The 24,303-nt window shown below is 30.1% G+C and overlaps 2 protein-coding genes and 1 pseudogene across 2 annotated transcripts in view; 1 reads left to right on the top strand and 2 right to left on the bottom strand.

Moving 5' to 3' along the window:
- The window catches only part of LOC112685943 (vigilin-like), a gene marked incomplete at its 5' end in the record, with an annotated part of 9,961 nt that extends 6,867 nt beyond the window's left edge, over positions 1-3,094 (top strand). Inside the window, 5 exons of the mRNA XM_025558017.1 lie at positions 897-1,043; positions 1,314-1,469; positions 1,539-1,886; positions 2,133-2,352; positions 2,555-3,094. Coding sequence (XP_025413802.1) covers positions 897-1,043; positions 1,314-1,469; positions 1,539-1,886; positions 2,133-2,352; positions 2,555-2,808 — 1,125 coding nt within the window. The remainder of the gene's footprint in view (positions 1-896; positions 1,044-1,313; positions 1,470-1,538; positions 1,887-2,132; positions 2,353-2,554) is intronic.
- Positions 3,095-6,234: 3,140 nt separating this feature from the next.
- On the bottom strand, positions 6,235-13,306 carry LOC112685922 (annotated as a pseudogene).
- A 908-nt stretch (positions 13,307-14,214) lies between these two features.
- LOC112685923 lies at positions 14,215-17,902 on the bottom strand. The gene is made up of 2 exons (XM_025557974.1): positions 16,760-17,902; positions 14,215-14,295 (listed from the first exon to the last, which is right to left on the bottom strand). Exons 1-2 carry the CDS (start codon positions 17,254-17,256, stop codon positions 14,283-14,285), a joined length of 510 nt encoding a protein of 169 aa, XP_025413759.1. The 5' UTR covers positions 17,257-17,902; the 3' UTR covers positions 14,215-14,282.
- Positions 17,903-24,303: the final 6,401 nt, after the last annotated feature.

The raw sequence follows: 24,303 nt of genomic DNA, 5'->3' as shown, positions 1-24,303 counted from the left end.
AAAAAAAAAAATTAGTTTTCGATCTATTAATGTTAAATTAGGTTAAGCACACTTTAAATATCAGGATTACACTGTAAAACAACAATTTTGCTGATATTTTCAAACCTTTGACAATCCGACAGTTAGTTTTTGTAGATTGAAAATGGCATAATTAACGGTAATGATAATTTACAATAATATGCACAATATTTAATATTATACATAAAATTTATAAAATATATGATACTTAATCTAGAAACAATCGATATATGCATTTATATGCTCAAAAATTTAAGCTGAAAAATAAAATTAAAAAAGAAATAACAATTAATCAACGTCACCGTAGAGCGATAATTGGAGTTAAGGGTGAAAAAGTTCGAGAACTTTACTATTAAAATAAAATTTTTAATGTTCAAATTATATTCCCCAGTCCAGGTAATTAATAGTATTAATTGTATTAATATGTTTGTTTTTTTGTGTTTTGTCCGTTAATAAATAATATTTGGTTTGATATTTTAGTCGCGGCTAGAAATAATTTAATTAAAATACGAAGTTTGAACGATGATGTAAATAAAGCATTTAAATCATTAGTTCAATTGGCCGAAGTATTAAACTTAGTGCTGGAAAGAGAGTATTATTTATTAAAAAGGTAATTATTATTTATTAACTTTTGTGATTCGACATTTAAAAGTATTGTTATTTATATAGTTTAATATTCTAGATTAAAGAAGAGACTGATACGAGAATTTTTTTTCCACGTGAAGGAGACAATAGTGATGTTATTAAAATCATGGGAAATAAAAGAAAAGTTTTAATCGCTTATGATATGACTAAAGTACAAAATAAAATAGATGGTTATTTATAAAGATTATTTATTTTTCAGTTTTATTATTAATTTATCAATCATGTATTTTTAGGGAGACATAATAACAAAGGAAATGGTGCTGGGAAATGTTAAAGTTAGAAATGTTATTGTAAATCTTGGGAATAAATTCATTCAATCTATAAAAGAAGATTGTAGTGGTAATGTGACATTGAATTTACCAACTGTTAAAAGAGATAATGTATGAAAATACTTATTTATTAAACTTATAAATTAAAATGACAATTTAACCAATTGTATATGTTATTATATGCGTAATATACGCTCAGACATCGATTCGAACCTGGCCTCTGGCAGTTTCTCTCTTTGAACAGGGGACGATTGTTTCAAGAAAAGAAATTGCTTCCCCTCCCCTAATACATAAAGTAAATTTTCGAGAAAATTTCCCAAATGCTAAAATCTATTAAAAAAATAGTAAACAGTTATTTTAAAGTTAAAATTTAATTCATAGACTATAGTTATCAAAGGACCTGAAGATGATGTTAAAAATGTTATCACACAAATTCAGACAATGGTTGATGAAGTTCATAAATATGTGTTTGAATTGAAAGTAAATCCGAAGTTTCACAAATATTTAATTGAAACAAATGGAGTTAATGTTAAAAAGGTATGTTGTTAAAATAATTTACTATAAGGGTAAAATGAGTTAATTTATGATTTTATACTTGGATTCCAGATCAGATATTTAACGAACACAAGAATAATTTTCCCTCCTGAAACTGATTCCACTAATGAAAATATAACTATTGCTGTTAAAGAGAATGTTATTGAAGCAAAAGCAAAATTTGAAGTTATGGTAACCGATATTAATAATGTTATCGAAAAGCATGTAGAAATCAATGAAAAATATTATGGCACTTTAGAGGTCAATCAAAAAGAATATTTACACAAATTGGAAAAAGAATGTGGCGATGTTAAAATTGAATTTTCTAAACTTGGTGCTGGAGATAGAGTTGTGATCAGTGATAGCAAAGCAGATGTTGCTCTTGATAAACAAAGACTTTTAGACCATGCTAAAGTTTTGGTATGTATAATTCAATACAAATGCACACGTATTAAACTAACCTGTCTATTTTTTATTGAAATTGTATTGAGGTTATATTTACATAATTGTTCATAGTTTTCTTTACAATAATGAACTATTGATATATAACTCATATAAAATGAAATAACTTAAGATAAAACAGTTAAAATAATCATTGATGTACTTATAGGTATATAAATACAACTATATAGGTTAACCATATAATCATTAACAATTTTGATTTAGGAAAATACTATTCGAGCTGTAGTAAATATTGATCCAAAGTATCATAATTACTTTGTTGGAAGACGTGGTGAAATTATCAATCAAATTATTAATGATTGCATTGAAGTGTCTATAACATTTCCGAAAATAGCTTTTAGTAATAGTGCTGTTACCATAAAAGGTGATAAAATAAATGTTAAAGAGGCGAAACGTAAGATTGAAGAAATTTTTAAAGACTTGGTTAGTATTTACTATACAAATATTTTTATTTATAGTTATTGGAATTATCAAAGTCATAAAAATAACCTATGACTAACAGTTATTACATAAAAAATAATTAAACCTTTATTATCTTTTAATTTATTTAAATAATAGATATACGAGAATCATAGTACAATAATAATAATAATTATAATCTCGTAATACATTAAAATGTTATAGAAAAAACATAATTGAAGTCACTATAAACGTTTCTCCAAAATATCATCATCATTTTGTTGCCCATCACGCTGAAGTAAAAATCCAGATAAGTGGGAAACATAATGGAGTTATTATTACATTTCCACATTCCAATTCTAGTAAAGTTTTAATTAAAGGCCACAAGGATTATGTTGAAAAAGTCAAAAATGAAATCGATAATATTATTATTGACTTGGTAAATTATATACTAACACTTGTTTTATCGTTAAATTATTAATCAATAATCGTGTTACACAGCGGCGTAGCAGTGGTGCGGTAGGTGCGATGCACCGAGGCCTTCACGATTTGGGGCCCTCAATTCAAAAGAAAACTGATATAAACAAAAATAGAAGCTTACGTTAACTACAACCAATTGTTTGTTTTGATTTTTGGTAGAAATAAATAATAAAAACATTTTTTTTTTTTTCAAAATTTCATCAACATCTTTTATTGTAAGATTAGTCAAAATAATTAAACAAATACATTGAAATGTAATTATAATGAAATAAAATATATTAAATACGATAAATTTAATATAAAAATTATTATATTAACAAACTTATTTTTAATTGTAGATTATGTTTTTTTAGTATTTTGGGTTTGGCCCCTACACCCTTTCATTTTAAAATTCTGGCTACGCTACTGAAAGATAATATTCTTTATTACATAAAGTGAACTAAACTATAGTCATAAATATTTTTATTCCATATTAATTGATGTAAAAAAATAGAGAAGGATTAATAAAAAGTTCTAATAGTGTTTTTAAATTACATAAATACATTGAGAATTTGTTAATCAAACTGATCTGCTATTTTACTTCTATCTGGTTTTTCTGTAAAAATAATAATTTCAATATTCTACAAAATTTGACGTGTTCCAATAATTTCTTTTTACAAAATCTTAGATTATGTTTAGTAATAAGTAATAGTAATCTGTAAAAATATTTATAAATACAATTACATCGTGTTGCTAAAGCAAAAACTTCAAATATTGTCAATAAACGACATAAATTAACCAAATTAGTTGTATTTTATAATTTGTGATAGGTACTGTATGTTTTAATTTTAAACTAATATGATAAAGATGTTTATTTCGTGAAAAATTCAGTATTTGTTTTTTTTCCTCTTAATTATATTTAACTTTTATGTCTTATCATTTATTTAAATTTTGCTTATTGAAGAAATAATAAAAATAGTAATCAGCAAGTATTTAATATTTTTTTACCGACCGAAAACGTGGTGGAAGTATGATAAGAGCACTTCCGCTAGGTTTCATCATTCTCGATGATGCATAATAATAAATTCGGTGAGTAGTTTACCAAATTAGTATAGTCTGTGTATTAAAGTTTCATAATAATATTATTTTACTCGTTCACCACCGGAGCAACATACGATAACAGGTCGCCGTGTATTCTTTGAAAATAAAAACGCGACGGCGGATAGCGACAGGGTTCTCTGTAGAAAACGAGCAAGAACGACGAGAAATATCTGTTTTTTTAAAAATGTGCAAAATATCTACAATTGTTTTGTGGATTGAGCCTTGCACGATAGGATAGTCGAATGTATTCTCAGAATCTATGTCAAATATCACTTTGAAAACACTGAATCGTACACGTTGGGCAGCTAGATACAGATAGGTATGGTTTATACCCTTAAAGAAAGATTTAGTGATGTACTTACAGCTTTGTCTTACATAACTTTGATTAGTAAAAAAATAGGTAGTGATGTCGTACGCGATCTACCAAACTTGTTTTCAAGTGGTCCGCGATCTACCCAAATCTACCAATAATAGTATTTCATTTCTGTATTATTTTTATCTTTATAATTATTATTAGTTCTGAAAGGAATATACAAATATTATACAAGTATTATTTTTATAAAATACCTTATACTAAAAATGTTATTTTCATGTCTGAGAAAAAATTGTCAAATATTGAATCTATGATATAATATATATACATATATATAAAAATATAAAAAATTTTGGATTATCTGTTGTTGACATGACTCTTCAATTTTCCAAACCTTGTTCTAATTTTTTAATTTATTTATAAAATTGTTAAAACTCAAAACAAAATTTGTTGATTTACCGAATGAAATAGATAATAGATTAACAAGTTTTAAATGGTATGAATATCGGAAAAATTTTACACTCTGATAAAACGTCTGTGGATTTAGCACTTTACATAGCATTAGAGATGAAAAAAAATGATTTCCCTAAATATAATTTTAACTTAAACAGTATAAAATAGTAGGTACAACTTATGTAATAAAAAAAGCTTAGTATTTCAGGAAGGGGAAAAAATAATGTTGGTGAGTTAAAGCTCTTAATTCTATGGTATGTACTAAAAAAAAAAAAAAAAGAGTTCCAGTTCGGAAAATTTTCCATTTCGAGCACTGATTACTTCCTTAACGAAGAACCTTGTTCTGTATATTGAATAATAATATAATAATAATAATTAGGGCAGAGGACTTGTAGCTCTAAAAATTCAACAAATATGCACTTAAATAAACAAAATATGCATTAAAAATATGGACTTAAATATACAAAATATGCATTTTAAAATTAATATTTTAATAAGAATTTTTCTGTTGGTACTCATTATTATAATGAATACATTTTATTTACAGCTTTATTTAACAATTTATAAGTTACAATTAATTATTTGGGAATTTTTTATAATATATAGTAAATAGAACACGTTTAGACAATGTCATAGCAACCAAACATTGCGCCCGGGACGAAACTTCATAATGTGCCCTTATGTATTTTTAATTTAAAAATATGCTTATTAGATGTTATTTGTCAATGATTGCTTTAATTAATATGAAGGATGTTAAAGATTTGGTAAACAAAATATACGACATTGACCGTTGTAATTTTTAACATTAAATGCAAGATTTTGCGCTCTTCCAGGAATTGCGCCCGGGGCATAAGCACCTCTCGCCACCCTCTTGCTCTTGCTTTTCCTCCTGCGTTTGGACGTATGGTCGACGGCCAAACATTGAGAAACTGAAGCGATTATTGAAATATGAATATGTCGGATATCGGCGACAGGCGTCCCCGTGGCCCGTATCAATATTTTGTGCGTTGAACAATATTATCTCATCTGTCTATAAATAAAATTAATAACCCGAAAATCAATCTAATCGACAACTCTCGAAACGTGTTTTTAGGAAAAACAAGCATCTGGAAAAAGTCAACAACTATATTAATATTATGATCAACATTTAAAATAATTTTAAGTTCAACGTTATTTTGGTTGTATAAATAATTAAATAAAAATTTCACGAAAAAAATATTGATATAATAATAAATTATTTAAAATATGCATCTAAGAGTATAAAATGGAAGAAACATACCCTAAAAACCAAATAAACGCAAAATATGCATTTATATGCACAATAAAATATCAAAAGTAGCTTTGTGGAAGCATGAAACGTATTTGTTTCACGCTCTGCTATTTTTGTGCCTGTGTAAAAAAAAATATGCAAATGCTACAAGTCCTCTGCCCTAATAATACAGATTGAAGGTGAAAAGTCAGTAGAACCGTAAAATCATAATTTAACTACAATTATCATATGACGTACCGTAATATTATTGTTGTAGTAACGCGGGTGTTGTATAAAACAAATACAATTACATAATGATAAACTAAATTGAATATTGGTGCAAGATTATTACATAGTATATTTAAACTGTTATCTATAATATAGCTAACTGCAGAAACGGGACAAGTCCATTTTTCCTAATTTTTCAGGAATGATGAAAAACTGAACATGATATGTTCCCTTTCTGCAGTAAAGTGAAATTTCCAAACGCTATATTTAGCGTTTGGATAGTCGGATTTGACTCCTTTCTACAGTAAACGATGTATTTACGCGTACTTAACAAAAAATGATAATAAAATCAAATTTGATAGAAATGGACTTGTCCCGTTTCTGCAGTTAGCGACTCATATATATATATAGCACAGGTTCAGCTAGTTTATTATATATATCCAGTATTTGTCAGTCGACGTCTGCAACCTTAGGTCAAATAGGTTTATCAACTTTTGTTGTAGACGGTTCGACGTGGAACTCTTGTACAGATATTTGTGGTTTTCCTCTAGTTGATAATTTACATCATCTTTAAGTAATGACGCGATTATTTCTAGAATATTTTTTAATTTGCTAGCACTAACAACCATTATTCCCAGATCCACAGGAATAACAGGTGTTATCCCCAGTTCTATGGAATTTTTACCTCCTTTTTTTCGACCACGTTTTTTTGTTTCTGTAGTTCAATTATAGGATCATGTTCTTGTTCAAGCTCATTAACCGGATTACGTATTAGTCTAGTGTTCATTAAACCCGTAGAAATATGGTGGTTGAGCTTAGAGTAGGCACGCCACTTAATTTTGGTTTCTATTAAAATAAAATACGGTATTAGCAAAATATTTAAATATTATAATTTAAATATCAAGTTTCATACTATTCCCGCGTGGACAGTCCGACTGTGCGCACGCATTTATCCGACGCTCGATGGTTATCCTCGTATCTCTAACAAATACAAACGGAAAACATTATATCTAGTATCGAACTCACGCTACTCAAAAATCCTCACCATTCTCGGATGTACCCTGCAACAACAACCCACCAGCAGGGTAATATACTTTAATTTTCTCACTAAAATAATATTAAAAATATTATTCACCTCTCATACATTACGACACTTATGCAACCAGCCGCAGGCACCGCTCCCTCGGTAACCTTTGGACTGTCGATAAGATAGCGTCATTATGCCGCAGATAAACAACCGGACCGTATCCCCAATTAAAATTGTTGACAATAAAATCATTAAATCAACGGACAAAAATAATAAAGTAAAATCGAAAAAGCGCTCACTATCTACTTCACCGCCACAACCACCTACAACATTAAGCATAAATAAATCAAAGAAATTCGTTACCCCCAACCGCTACTCAATTCTCGCGCAAGATGACTCGGAACCTATTATCGCCGATGACACTAATACTATTGAATCGCCTGACCATCAAAATCCGGCGCAAACACATACCACAAACGATACACCAAAAGAAATGTTGCCTCCACCTATATTTATCAAAGGCGTAATTGACTTTCTTCAACTAAGGAACAGCTTCATGGAAGAAATCGGTCCAACTAGCTTCTCGTGCAAATCTACTTCAAATTACCTGAAAATTCAAACAAATAATCCTGACAGCTATAGAAAACTAATCCACTTCCTAAAAGGAATCAATGCACAATTTCACACCTATCAACTCCAAGCTGATAAACCATTCAGAATAGTCATCAGAAATCTTCACCCCTCCACCCCAACAACTGACATAGCATCAGCAATTGATGAGATAGGACACTCTGTCAGAAACGTGATTAATATTAAACACGCCCAAACAAAAACTCCACTTCCCATGTTCTTCGCCGACCTCAATCCACAAGGAAGCGACAGTGATATCTTCTCCATCACTACATTACTTCACACAAAAGTAAAAATAGAAGAACCTCATAAAAAACACCAAATCCCTCAGTGTCAAAACTGCCAGTCATATGGCCATACTAGAACATATTGCGCTCACAACTCAAAGTGTGTCAAATGTGGAAACGACCATCCCACTTCTTCCTGTGAAAAATCTCCAGACCTCCCAGCAAAATGTGCCCTGTGCGAAGGAGCACACCCTGCTAACTACAGGGGATGCACCATATACAAACAACTATCCCAAAGACGTCCCAACATCTCAAGTATAAAACCCAGCCTCCAGCAGCCATTCAACTTCAACTCTACACACCAGCCCCAACACCAACAATCAAATAAAGAACACCTACCAAATCAACGTACGTACGCAAATGTAACAGAGGGTCACCCTCCTCCCAATAATATCCCGGCTCCAACAAATAATAACGAACAATCCTTTTCTAAATTCATAGAAGAATTTAAATCAATCATAAATCCTCTTATCTCCCTTCTCACTACTCTTATCTCAAGTCTCCTCAATAAAAATGCCAACTAATAAAATAACTTCAAAATCCCTCCTTATCCTAACTTGGAACTCAAATGGTCTAACAAACCATAGAGACGAGATACTAGCCATCCTACAAAATAATAGAATAGATATCGCCTTAATATCTGAAACGCATTTTACGCATTCATCTCACCTCAATCTCCCAGGTTTTAATATTATTAAAACCAATCACCCAGATGGCACTGCTCACGCAGGAGCTGCTATTATAATAAGAACATCCTTGCTATTCTATCCCCTGCCACCATATCAAACAGATTACTTGCAATCGTATGGTATCCGCACAACACTCAACAATATTCCCATAAACATCCATGCAGTGTACAGCCCGCCACGCCACACAATCACCAAAACCCAATATGAAAACTTCTTCGACTCTCTTGGCCAAAAATTCATTCTCGGAGGCGACATAAATGCTAAAAATACACAATGGGGCTGCCGCGCAAATAACCCTCGCGGAAATACCATTAACACCCTAGCGCAATTACGAAACTACAAAATACATGCTCCGCCCTCGCCAACATACTGGCCCACCTCCCGAAGGAAAAACCCAGACATTCTCGACATATTCTTAACCAAAATACCAAACAATCTTCACAGTATAGTAACCAACTTAGATGACCTCTGCTCTGACCACTCATCGGTTCTCCTCACAATCGACACTATGCCACCAAACAAACCAAGTAAACCTACTTTAACTCAAGGCGCTATAGACTGGGTAACCTTCAGATCCTCCCTCGAGAACAAAATAAACCTCAACATAAGTTTAAAATCCCCCAATGATATTGACAAAGCAGTTAACTTCCTCACAAAATCCATACAAGAAACGGCATGGTCCTGTTCTTCCCCTCCCACTCCTAAAAGCACCACCAAAAACCTCCCCCTCTATACCAGATCCTTAATAGCGGAGAAACGAAAAGCCCGAGCCACCTGGCAGAGAACAAGATTTCCATCCGACAAACGTGTTTTCAATAATCTCACGAATAAACTCAAAAGGCACCTTGCCCAAATTAGATCCGAAAACTTCATTAAATATCTAATAGGTCTCTCCTCAAGGGACAATTCACTTTGGCAAACGACCAGAAAAATACTTCGTAGTCAACCCACAGTTCCGCCCTTGAGAAAAGCAGATGGAACATGGGCAATAAACGACATAGAAAAATCAAATATATTCCGTCACCATCTGGACTCTACATTCAAACCGCACGCCGATATTCTATCCACTACCCAAATTCACAAAATAAATCACTTTCTACTCTGTCCATTGCCAATGAGTCTCCCTCCAAAACACATACGACCAAGCGAAGTTAAATATACTATAGAAAAATCTGCTTGAAAGAAAACCCCAGGCTTCGACCTAATAACCGCTGAAGTAGCTTCCAAACTACCCAAAAAAGTCATACTTTTATTAACTCATATATACAATTCTATGATAAGACTAACTTACTTCCCTGCTCTATGGAAATTTTCAATAATAGTGATGATACCAAAACCGAACAAACCTCCTGATACCCCCAGTTCCTATAGACCTATTAGCTTACTCCCACTCTTCTCGAAAATTTTCGAAAAACTTATCTTAAAACGTATTATTCCAACTATTGAATCAAATACTCCAAATAATCAATTTGGCTTCCGTACAAACCATAACACCATACACCAAATCCACCGCTTAGTAGACAAAATCTCATTCTCTCTGGAAAAAAAACAAATATGTACAGCCGCATTCCTAGACATGGCCCAGGCCTTTGATAAAGTGTGGCACCAAGGCCTCCTTTTCAAACTGAAATCCATATTCCCTCCCTACTACTATCTATTATTCAAATCATACCTCGAAGACAGGAACTTTGCTGTACGCTCTGGTTCAGCCTTATCTGAAATAAATCCCATCCACGCTGGAGTTCCCCAAGGCGCCGTAGTAGCCCCACTCTTATTCAACCTATACATCTCCGACCAACCAACAACCAACCATACGATCACAGGTGACTTTGCCGATGACAAAGCTATTATGGCGCTTAACTCAGACCCTGAAATAGCCTCCAACCACGTTCAAGTCCATTTAAATCTCCTCCAAAACTGGTACAGAGATTGGGGGATAAAAATAAACGAATCAAAATCAGCCCACTGCACATTCACTCTAAGGCCTAGAAACTGCCCTACCATAACCCTCAATAACATACCCATTCCACCCACACAAAATGTCCGGTACCTTGGACTCCACCTGGATCGTCGATTGACCTGGGCCCACCACATCCATACCAAACGTATTGCCTTGAATAACCGATCCCATCAGCTACGTCTACTCTTTACATCTAAACACATCAATCTGAACAACAAAATACTTATATATAAACTGCTACTAAAGCCCGTATGGTCATATGGTATACAACTTTGGGGTTCAGCCAAACCATCTAACATAAATAAAATTCAAATATTCCAATCTAAATGCCTTCGACAAATTACCAAAGCCCCCTTTTACGTCTCAAACGATACACTCCACAAGGACCTGTCTATTCCAACAGTTCAACTCGTAGCCAAAACTCTGTATAAACGATTCCACTCAAATCTCTCCAACCACCGTAATCCTCTAATCTCAAACTTATCCACCCCCAGCATTCCAGGTGACCCTGGACGACGTTTGAAACGAAAATGGTGTCGGGACCTCCTGATTGAATAAAACCCATCCGCAACTCCAAAGAAGTCCCATCACTGGATGGGTTCTTCGCTCAAGTCTTCAGTCTTCTTATATAAATTTACTACAACACTTACACTTATTGTAAAAATAATATATTTACAGATTGTGTAATAAAACAAATAAAAAAAAAAAAAAAAGTTTCATACTTTAAGGGGTGCTGTACATTAGGTGAAGTAATAGGTTTTTTACTATGATTGCTATGCATGCCATTAGGTTGTGAAGGAGAAAGCTTAGCCTGCAAGATAACTTGAGCACTATTTATCATTAGGTTACGTCATCGCTGTACAAGTTCCTTTGCACATTTGGTCAATTGTTTGTCCAAAGTTTTACGTTGTAATTATTTTACCATTTTACCAACACAGGTTGCCTAATCAACATAAATACAAAAATTATTTTACCAATTAAGATGAAAACTTAGTAATTTTAATAATTTATGTAGTCAGTTGTAAATTAGAAATAAATAAAAAATATTTAGCTGATACAATATGATTATAAGCATGACATTGAAAATGTTTATAACTTTGTTTATAACTAAAGCAAATATAATTATTTTCTTATTTAACAAAAAAAGATGATACATAAGTTATCCGATTTTTCTTCTTATTCCCTTAATCAATTAATGTACTAATACGTATTCTACTCACACTGAATTATGCAATAATTAATTAAAATAAAAAAAATTCATATTCAAGGTTCATATAACTTAGATTGTTCTCATATGTATAATGTTCACTATGTTTACAAATGTAAATAAATGGAAACCAGCGAAAAAATTATAAAACACCATTGTTAAAAATAATAAACATTTACCTCAAGCACCTCCATGGTAATTGGTAGTTGATCAAGGGTTAGAATAACTTCAAACACTGAAGACATATCAGTAACCTAGAGCAGTAAATGTATATGAATAATTTGTTCAATTTACATACATATATTTTTAAACATTATAATTCATATAATTTTACAAAGTAGAAATAACCTATTTTTTTTTCTAAAACGATAAATTATTATTGGATGGTGCTAATTGTATTAAATAAATCTATATTTTATTGATTAATACATATATATATTTATATATATAATAATTAAACATAATTATATACATTATAGAGGTGTTTCAAAATCAATATTTCATAGTTTATTTCATAAAATAAAACACTAAATTATTTGTTATAATTTTTATTTAGATTGCAAGCTAATTTATTTTATTAAACAAATTAAAAAATTATATCAGCATAGATATGATTTGATTTAAGTTTTAATAGACTAAGTAAACTCTTATTTTGTATATTAAAAAAAGAATCTTTAGTTATATAAACTAGGTTATTTGTATTTAAATATAAAATACTAAAAATTCATAATTCATACATTTCAAAGTTTATAATCAAACCAAATATTATTGTTTATCAAGTTCAAAAAATCAGTATAATTACTATTCCATCTTATCATGAACATATTATACAATACGATTCTTAAATATTAAAATATGTGGTAATTTATAGCATTATGTAAATATAATATAACTCAGGAATTATATTATATATGAAAATAGCTAAAATAGGAAAAAAAGTAAAGAAAATAAAAAAATAAATATCTTAATGACAATTGATTTTATGAGATTTATTATTTTAAAAACACTGTTTCTTTTACCTTTTATTTTTGTAATTGACCAAAAATGAAATTAATATTACATGAATATAATTTTACATCTTCAATAAGAAGATAATAAAACAGATTTAATTTTGGCCATTTTATCACAAACGAAGATAATAGAAGATTTTCAACTCATTTACAATTTTTATAACAACCACAAGACCTATGTTTAGTTCGATATTTTCCACGATTATCTAATATACAAAATTATAGAAAAAAAACAAAAACAACTTAAAATGTAAACATAATATTAAAAATAGTTTATAAAAATAAAAACTTCTGTCTAGATACATTTATATTATATCATATTTTTATGTTTTTTTTTTTTAACTTACCAAATTTACTTTCAACATATTGATCATTTTTTTTTTTAATCACTAATATTTATTGAAGTTTTGAATACTGCTTTCTATGAAACATCTTCTGCCTTACATTTCTAAAATAATATATAAAGATTTTTAACAATGCAAGGATTTTTTTTAAGTTTTAAATCAAATAATATGGTGCATGGACATACATCACAATAATAATGTTTAATAAGCTTAGACTGTTTTTTTGTAATTCCAATACAATCACTATGATACCAATCTTCAATTGCAACACTTTCACTATAAATTATAAAATAAAATGTAATTAATGTATGATAATTTAATAAAAAATATTATATATCAAATTATTTTCATTGTATTTTAATGAATTGGACACTAATATATTTTATAAATTACAGTGTAAGATACGGCAAGAATTATGAGGACTGAGAATAGCATTATTCTTAATCTTTTTTATCTATATATTTGATTAAAGTCATCATGATAAAAATTTTAAATTTTAAAATGATTATTAGAAATTAATTTTGAATTTTCAAGTTAGTATTTTAATATTACAATTAATTAATCACTTAATTAGCATTAATATGTTTCACTATATATTAATACGTTTACTTTCATCAAAGTATTAAACTAAACTATTTGGTTTTATAAATAAAGTATTCATAGCAAATGTAGCATCATGGTTGACAGAAAATTTAACAATTACATTTATATTCCTAGATATTAATTAAAATAAAAACTTAAATTATGATATGAAAAGAATGTTTATAAATGTATTCTAGTCATTGTTGAGTAAAATAATGTAAGGTCTCTACATGGAAATTTAACCATCAATAATAAAAGCAAAAGATTCCAAATTAAAATATTCTAGGTTAAAACATAATTGAATTACATCATAAATCTAGAGATTTCTGATAATCTACAAGTACAAAAGGCTTGTCCGTGTTGTTTAAGTAATGTTGCAATTTTTGATTTACGCTCCGGAAGCATAAATTGCTTGACTATTTCTTCTTTCTGTGAAATAATAAACATAACTTATCATGAACTGTTTATCAATAAACAGTTTATTAATACTTACAGAAAGTCGCGTCATATTTATAATACTAGTAACTAATTATAAATCATAATGAATATATTATGCCTTGTTATACAAAATATTGTCCTTGACTGTAATTGTTTCTATAGGTAGATATTTTATCAAATATCAAAATAATTAATTGTAAGATTTACAGTTTATATGCTGATTTTTTAAGCTTTTTTATCAAATTAAAACCTTAGAGTTTATCGCGTAGGAATGAACATAGAACAAATTGGGATTACAAGGGATCTTATCACTTATCAGTTTAAAATTTGAATTATAATCATGAACAAAGATAATAGAGGACTAGAAACCATTGAACTATATGATAATCATATAGTTATCATATAGTTCAATGCTAGAAACACGAACGGTTATTCGCAGGAAAAATGTTTTGTACATATCATTATCAATATAATAAACAACCATGGTAATAACCACGATATCGGTTATGATTAAGTCTTATCACGGAAAGATTACACAGATATTAATCTGAATCACAGACTTCTATACTAAACTTCTAAACTAATAGACTTCTATACTTCTATACTAGTATACGAGTATAACACCTATCTGTGCTTTGAAAGTTTCGCTTGTGTTTTATCTAATTTTTCACTAAGTATGGACTGGGTCTTCAATCAAAATAATATATATTATTTATCGGTATGGGACGTACAAACGTTATAAGCAATTGAGCGTTTAACGCTATAAATAATTTAAACGTTATTCAATTCAAGCGCTTAAACGTTGTATAAATTTAAACGTTTAAAAAATTTTCCGTTTACCGTTATTGCAAATTAAAACATTATAAAAAATTTAACGTTTTGTGTTATTTAAATTAGTGTAAAATTTGAAACGTTTTCAAATGTAGTAATACTATGAAATAAATTATAATTTTTGTTTCTTAATAAAGTACCCATTACTTATATAACCTCCCTAAAGCCTGGCCCACCTGGTATTAAAATTCTGGCGCCGCCACTGGTTGGAACGCAAAAAATATACTGCACATGCTCCCACCAGTTCTATGATAGTGTAACCGGATGATAGAACAAACCTAATATATTTGTTACAGTTGTAATTTTATAAAAAAGGAGAGGAATTCCTAAGTGCGTATAAATCAGAATTTATTATGCGCATCCATCGACAGTTACCACTTGGCACTTGATCACAGTCACTTGCGTAATTTGTGAAAAGTAAAAAATTATTTTCTCCGGAGAAGTTTTATTGTAATTTTTAAAATTAAGATGCAGTTTTTTTTTATTTTATTCTTGACTACGACATTTATCGTTACGACGGCCGTTAGCGATAACTCGAAACATTTGCAAGAATCGTCCTACAGAAATCGATGGCATAAGTCAATCGCTACATTTCCGAGGCTTAAGAGCGAAACAATATGGAATGGGAGTCATCAGCAAAATCGCAACAATGGTAAGTCGACCGTCAAGGCGACAACGATTTCGAAAAAGATTTTAAAACATCATAGGACACCAGGCTATAAAGAGGTGACTTTGAGAATGGATAATATATTTCAAAACAACTTTAACAATCGCAAGGTCCCCAACATAACAACTGCAAGAGTAATCAAGCCTCGAGTATTACGTTGCCCTAATGGATTTGTTCGTAATAACAAAAACGAATGCGTTGGTAAGTATTCGATTTAAGTATGAGTATAAGGAATCATATACTCAAGACTAAGAATAAGAAACGCATGAAAATAATTTTGAATTTGTACATTATCCATCCGCAGTGAATAATTACAACTCAATAAATATATGATAGATAATCTATGTTTATAAAGTTTAAGTTTTGTTATATTATGTTTTTAGAAAAGCATAGATGGTTTAAATTTTATTAATTATTTTGTAAATAAAAGTTGAATGATAATCCAAATAAATATGAGTAATTTTTAATTCATCAGGGCTTGCTACCAATGTCGTAACTAGGGTGGGGTAAAGTATGCGAAAATATTAGCACCGAGATAAAATTAAGAGTAAAATAGTTTGTAAAAAAATCCTTATTACATTGAAATCAGTAAAAAAAATCACTATAGTTGAGTCTCATCAGTTCACTTTAAAATAACGTAAATATGATTTTGATGAACGGTCATGGCGGACACGAACTTCCGCCACCAAATGTTAAATTAATGGTTAGAACGGGTCCGCTTGTTACTTATCGTTCGATTGTTATAGTGTTTAAACTAGGCCGTAATGATTAAAAAAATAAAAAAATAAATACGTTTAATCAATAATACCTATATGTACAGTTTCTATAGGAAACTAAACGATTTCAGTGATTAAACTAATAACTGTAGTAGGTATCATTAATAACATTTTACTGGACGGTGAAAAATACTGTTCAAAACCGAAATTTCTTAATTTGCTATGGCGAATCAGAACGTACATGTAAACTTTACTGAGAACCGGAACGGGTTGTCCGAAGAATCGTCCACTGACCTTGACGGACGCTTGGTACTCGACGATCACGGGTCTGCCGGAACGAGCGCAGACACGCCAGGCGACAGTTGCGGTCGTCGTCGGCGCAGTTCGTGCGGCAGCAGATCGCGAAGTCGATCGGCCAGTCGCCGCAAGAGGAACCGAAGTGGATGCCGGTCCAGAAGGCGTCGTAGCTCTAGACCGAGATCTTGCGCACCGAAACGCCGACGGAGCCGGAGTTCCTGCGCGCCGAAACGCCGACGGAAACATTCGCGCCCGACCAATCGCTGCGCTCTGATTCCGACCGGGACGGTCGCAGGAGGCACTGGCGACGACCGCGGTGTGACCACGGGATCTTACCAGTCCGACGACGTGGAGGCGGCTGGAACCAGTGGAGCACGGAGCGGGTCGCGCGGTCGCCGTCGTTTGGCCCAGTCGCCCGTAAGCTCGTCGGTCAACGGTCATCCCTCCGAAACGGTTAACCGCTCTACCGCCACGCCGATGACGGACAGCCGGGGTGGCTGCAGGTCTCGGGTAGTGGCCGCCAAAGCCCCCGAGGCTCGACGGCAGTCCGATACCAGGCGGAAGAAACGATAAAAGGGTTTATGTAACGCGGTAACGTTGACGTAACGTATAAGAAGTAAATAATTATATTTAAAATGTTATAATACTGTTGGAGAACTTTTTGGTTTACCGGTCCAGTTCGAAACTTGAATTATATCTCAAATGACGTATTCGAAATATAATAAAAAACATTTAATATTGAAATGGAAATTTCAAGTGACCGGAAAAACATGTACGAACACACATCCGACCCTTACCGTAGTTGTAATATTCAAAAAAATCATACAAATTCTTCAAGCATTTTTTTTTTTTGTCGGTTAAAGACTTATTTTTATAAAGCCAGATTACTTATTTTTATAAGTCTTACATAATATGTATTAATATGTATTAAATGTCTTCTTTTATATTTCGAGTACGTCGTTCGAGATATAATTCTAGTTTCGAACTGGGCCGGTAAACCAAAAAGTTCTCCAGTAGTATTATAACATTTTAAATATAATTATTTACTTCTAAAAAAAAAAAAAAGATATAAATAAAATTGCTATTAGTTTCCAACCTAGTATTTTATTTGAATTGAAATTATATGTGTTGAAAAAAATACAATTAGTTGTGTATAAGATACATTTTTAAATTTGTTGGTTAAAATCGGTCTTCATTATTATATTTGCTCGAACCGATGTGATGATTTTTTAATAAAATCATTTAATTTTAATATAAATATAATATATATGATATAAGTTATTATATAATTGCATCAATTATAATTTTTAATTATAGTTATAAACATAAGGCGTTTGACAAGTTTGAAATCAGAAAAACTTGAATGAAACAGGATAGCGGAGAGTTTAAATTTCTTATTAAAGCACCCACTTAGTTTTAATGCAGTCTACCCAGAAATATCGATATATCACCAAATCAAAAAGTTTCAATACTCAATTAGTAATTATCACAAGTAGTTTTTAATGCGCATTTATATAAATTCGTAAACAAGTAGTTTTTAATGAGCATGTATATACATCGCATTATTATTTATTGGTAAGTTCAAATTGATCACGCAATCAATAACTTTCAAACGACCTAGAGGCAAAAATAAAAGTAAACCAAAGCACAATACATACATTGTATTGATTTAATTAAAAATCATACTATTTATAAAAAAAAATAAACAATTTTAGAAGTCGCAGTACTGTTTAAATTAGTAAAATATATTCTTAAAAGTGAATAAATCTTTAAAAACAGCTGACAGTTCTTTTTTCCATTTGAAATATAATTACTTATGTATATTGTAACCTAGGTGGTCCTTAATTATAGGTGAAAAAAAAAGGAAAAATATTTTTGATTTTGCACCCCCTCATTTTGTTCATTATTATGAGAAAGCTATTTGAGTTAAATTTGGTCATGATTAGTAGTACTCTTTACGTGCCTCAAGGGGGTTAAATAACTGCAAAATAGGGTTAATTTGTCGTGTTTTTTTTTAGTATAATTAATGAAATATAAAATTAATATTATAAAATATAGCTTAAGTTATAAAAATTTATATTTTTAATAAAAAACATTTTTATACAATTTTTCATAGATCTATTATTTCTTAAGAAAAATTATAAAATATTTTATTTATTTTAAAAAATTGATTATTTTACGGTTTCTTATGTATATCAGAATAACGGTTGATGATGCGTCAAAATATCCTACATAAGAATGACAGAAAACTAAATTTTCTAAAAAACAGTTAATAAATATAAATTGCATTGGATTGTTTTATTGCAAGAATCATAAAAACGTTGTTTAGTATTCTATAGTTAATATTAGATAATAATTGATCGATAATGATTTAATATACAAACACAACACTTAGTTAATTTGATACAAGGCATTGTCATTACTTTATAACTAGATAAGAGAATTTAATAAATTATTGTTGCTGTTATGATAAATGAATTTTTATGTTCAATAATCAATTTAATTGATTAAAATCAACTGTTTTTATTTTAGGCCTAATTGAAGTTACGATTGTTTTATTAGAACAATGGTTAGAAAAAACATTTTATATTTTTCTTGTTGCCATCATACATACGAAATTATATTTACGATTTATATTTGACGTAAAATTTAATGCAGCTTCCAGTCCAAATATGTCCATATTTCATCGTTTTCAAAATGTTTGGGCAAAAATAAATAGTCAAAATTATAGGTCCGGTAAGAATCCATTAACTTGTGAAAAATTACAAAATTCTATTGAAAACATTTTAGAGTTTTGATTAAATCAATTAAAATTAACTAATTTTAAAAAAGATTATAAGGAATTTTTGAGATTACTATTCTTATATTTTCATCTTCGATTCACAATTTGTATAATTAGTTTATACAAAGTCTGATTTAATGCACCAATTGCTACTTATTCCCCTTGGCAAGATTTAGAATTTTTTAAAAAAAATATCTACGAATACATAACTATAAATGAACAAATATCTAAAAATATTTGTAAAAAGATTTGTTAACTATTTATGGTATTTAACTTCCGAAAATATTGCTCTAGCATTTTTTGATAAACATATACTTTACGATACAAAAACTAAAATAGCACTTAACATTAAAAAAGTTGACAGTGAAATATAAATGGAGATGATAAATGATAAATAAACATATAATTTTAAATTTCAATGAAGTAGTAGATTTTATAAAAAACAGATAAAAAATTGATCAAGAAAGACTACATTTTTTTGAACGATTTAGTATCAATTATGGTTTACTAGAAACAGACTTATCTATCTACATAGGAAATTAATTATTGCAGAGGTCTAGGTACAGATAAAAATCTAAAAGTTATGAATGATACTGCAGAACGTGCAGTCAAGTTAGTGGAGGACTAAAATATAGGATCTAAAATCGAAGACCAAAAAGAGTATATGTTTTAAGTTGTTGCACAATATCAACGATAATTCCCCAACAGCAAACAAGTTACACCAATGGGATTAATGTATTATTTACATTATACTTTATATTAGTTTTCTATTTATATTTTTGACAACTGTTCAGACCTGGATTAAGGCATAAGTAGTGTAGGCTGCAGTCCACACAACCATGGATTTAGGGGCACCGCATACTGTCCTGATGTTATTTTTATTAAAATATCTGATATATGAAATAGGTAGTAAATTAAAGCCGGTATCATATTGCATCGACGCGTTTTGTCGTGTGGCCTATAGATTTATCGACAAACGTGTTCCATTTTAAACTGTTTATTTTTTCCGTAAACCGTTTTCGCGCACCAACTCCGGTGTGTTTAGTCGCAGACCGCCATAACTATGTACGATAACTGTTGGTCTAGTCAGTCTGTTACTTGTCGCCTATTTACATGTATTTTTGTACACGCGTCGCGCGCATCAAAAAATCGTCTTTACGTTATTATAAATAATTGTAATTTGTAATAAAGTGTTTATACGCTAGCGCGAGTAGTACTACGTTTTATATATTGTTCTATGTTCGACATTTACCTAGAAATAGACCAGAAACGTTGACGATTGTGTCGCACAAGGAAAAAAACGTGCAAACGAAAAAAAAAAAGAAAAATAAGTGATTTCATTCAATAAAATACCTACATTAAATAATTATTTCAACCGAATAAATAACATTGCCCCGAGTTGTATTGAAGATAATAAACTAGAATCTTCAAATGATATAACTCTTACTAATCATTGTTCTACTTATATTCAATGTACTGCGTCTTTCTTAGATCAATCAGTTATTGAAGTTAAATGACAATTCAGAAAAATCCGAGCTAAATTTCAGGTCACTAGAAATTATTCCTAATTGTCCTTCGCAGAATAATATAAATAATTTTATAGATCCAACAGATTTGATAAGTAATAATATACATCGCAACTATATTGCGAAATTGGGATATGATCAAAATATAGATGCAGATTTCACTTTATCAGAACGAAGTTATTCTGATTTTGATCTTTATTGTAGTAAATCATTTTTTACAAAAACCGAAAAAACGGAGAAAATGTTTCGCGCAAATGATTGTTTATACAATATACAGCATGTCCCATAAGTCCCGTATCACCCTTAATATCTCCACAGGAAATCAATATATTTAAACGCGGTTTTTTTTACAATACTTAGTATAGAAATTTTGATTGAATGACATAAAATTCAATTTTTTTTTAAAAAAATTCAAAAATTCAAAAAATTATTTTTTATTCATTTAAGAATTTTCCATTTTTAAGATAGCCATTTTTTTGAGCATATTTTTTTAAAACAGTTCAAAAAAAATATATTAAAATTTAATAAAAATTAACCAAGTTAGAGCAAGTTATTTTTGAAACAAATTTTGTTCTCGTGCACAACGAACACGCTCACTCGGCGTGTGCGTGTTCCTGTGCAGATGCGCCTTTATATTGTTAAAGTTTTAAATAAGATATCGATTTGATAAGAATTGAAAGCTTTTAATAATGTTTAATAATAACCGAACGTGGTAGTCGATTAGGAAGAGGGGCATTCTAAAGTCCGTAGATATTAGAATTCGTTATACGCTCCGATCGGTAGTCACCACTTTGAACGCGGTCACTTACGTAATCCGTGTGAAGTAGATAGTCATTGTTTCCGATGAATTTTCGTTTTACTTGTTGCAATTAAGATGCGGTTTATTTTTATTTTGTTCTTGTCCATGGCATTCATCGTTACGACGGCCGTTTGCGTCGATTCGAAACATTTGCAAGGTTTCACCTATAGAAGTCGATTGTACGAGACCATAGTTCCGAAAGATTCACAGAGAAAAACGATATGGAGCTGGGGCTGGAGCAATCAGAAAAATCACAATAGCGACACATCAAAAGTCACTCCGACAACGAATTCAAAAAATAGTTCCGTAAGTACTCCGACACCGAGCTTCAAGGAGGCGAGTTTGAGAACCACCGAAAACATTAACAACCATATTGAGATCAGCACTAGGCACTTAGAACTTGAACAAACACTCATTGCACCGCGAAAGTTCAAAAGTTGCCCAAATGGACTCGTCCGTAACAACAGAAACGTATGCGTCGATTACACCGACAGTGATAAATAGGACAAAAGTAGTGAAATTGATTGCAGTATTAATACTAAAATATACCGAAAATTGTGCTTTATAATATCTTAATTGCACTGAAAAAATAACGTTTATTTTTATCTGTCATTAACTTATTGTAATTTATATATTGTATATATATACATATATTACTGACTCACTAGTTACAATTTATAGAAAAACGTGTACATAAAATACATATTACTAAAAAATTTGTTGTATTGAATTGTAAGTTATTTTTTAAATATTCAAAATCCAATGTCCTTCGGTTTCGACCTAGTATCTCGAACAACTTTGTTCTACGTCGGTTGATGTAAGCGGAACGTACTTTAAATAAATTAAATCGCTTACCATAAAGTTTTCGGGTAAACCATCCTACAGTTTTCTTTCTCCAGTCAATATATCATTTATTTTACTTACGGTTTCACATCCAGCATTTTTATAACTTAAATAAACTTTTCATGGACTGATATTCCGTTTTGTCCAAATATATTTGATATTTTATTGCAGTTTGTCAAATAATCATGTTTCACAAATTATTTTTGCTTTTAATTTTATCTGTACATATTGTAAATACGACGAACCCCATAATCGCAGTACGATAAAACCAATACGATTCTAAAAATAATCTAACTATCGTTTCGACTACCTATACAAACAATAATATCAATAGTCAATAATTTAAACAGTATACATCAATACATTACATATTTCAGACTTAAAGCAATTTGACAAATATATTTCATGGCGTTTTTATTAACCATTTAAAAAGAAAAATTGTGTAATAAATTTAAAAAATAGTTAAAATTATTTTATAGTTGAGTAGTGTCAACAAAATTTCAATAGAATTTAAAAATTTCGAAAATTGCGAAAAATAACATTTTAAGTTTTTAGATTTGTATTCGTATTACATTTAAAACTTACTCAGCATTAAATTGGAGCTGTAGAAGAAAAGTTGCAAATGCAACAACATCCGTGCCCTAGTGATTAACAAGAGCGAGCGCCGTAATCTTGACTTGGACACTGCATAGAAATCTAGCCCTTACATGTTTTCAAAGTAACGTAGGGAAAATTTTCCCCTCTTCGTTCTATATAAGATACGCATATTTGATTCTAAATCATGATCCTCTTTTTTCTACAAACATTGATAACGTAAAAATAAAAAATGTATAGGTACATATTTTATAAATAATTGTATTAAGTAACACATAGTTTAATTATACTACGGTATTAATTACAGTTGTAATTAATTGCACGCATAAGGTATAATGAATTAAAAATGTAGTTTACCTAAATGCTATCAAAGATGATACATTTATCATTTCCTCGAAATATATTCTGTAACCAAGACCATGACCAAGCTGCATGTTCTGTGCCACTGATTGTATGAATATCGTTATTATTGTAATTTATTATTTCCACTATCAAATATCGTAGTAAATCAAAGATTACAGTTGATTGTATTAAATAACTTATGTTATTGACCCTTGCATTGTTATTATAATTAGAAATTAAGAGTTTAGGTTATATTACAAATATTATTAATGTATTTACAAGTTAAATCAGTGTGAACATATATGTGTTGTGTGTGTGTGTACAAATGATTTAATATGGAAACATTTTTTCTTATATATACCTGATTATAAAAAAAAATAAATAAAATAGTTAACTTCTATTATTGACATTTGGTAAAATATTGATATGTACAATTTTATTACTAAAAAAATTATAATTTTGTTTTTTTATTTATTCTTAATTATTATGCCTGATTTTTACTGCGTGATATACTAATAATATGTTTATTATACTTATTTTGACCTTTGTGCAATGTGTTTATTGAACATAACTATAAATATTATAGCAGTTAATAACTGGTT

This window comes from Sipha flava, unplaced genomic scaffold, assembly GCF_003268045.1.
Source record: "Sipha flava isolate LNK unplaced genomic scaffold, YSA_version1 299_pilon_pilon, whole genome shotgun sequence".
Taxonomy (NCBI): Eukaryota; Metazoa; Arthropoda; class Insecta; order Hemiptera; family Aphididae; genus Sipha; species Sipha flava.
Note: the sequence above shows the minus strand (reverse complement) of the source record. Positions and strands in the feature narration are given on the sequence as shown.

Bases quoted from the DNA above. Each gene is read 5' to 3' on its own strand.
- LOC112685923 (XM_025557974.1), bottom strand. From the start codon at position 17,256: ATGACCGTTGACCGACGAGCTTACGGGCGACTGGGCCAAACGACGGCG.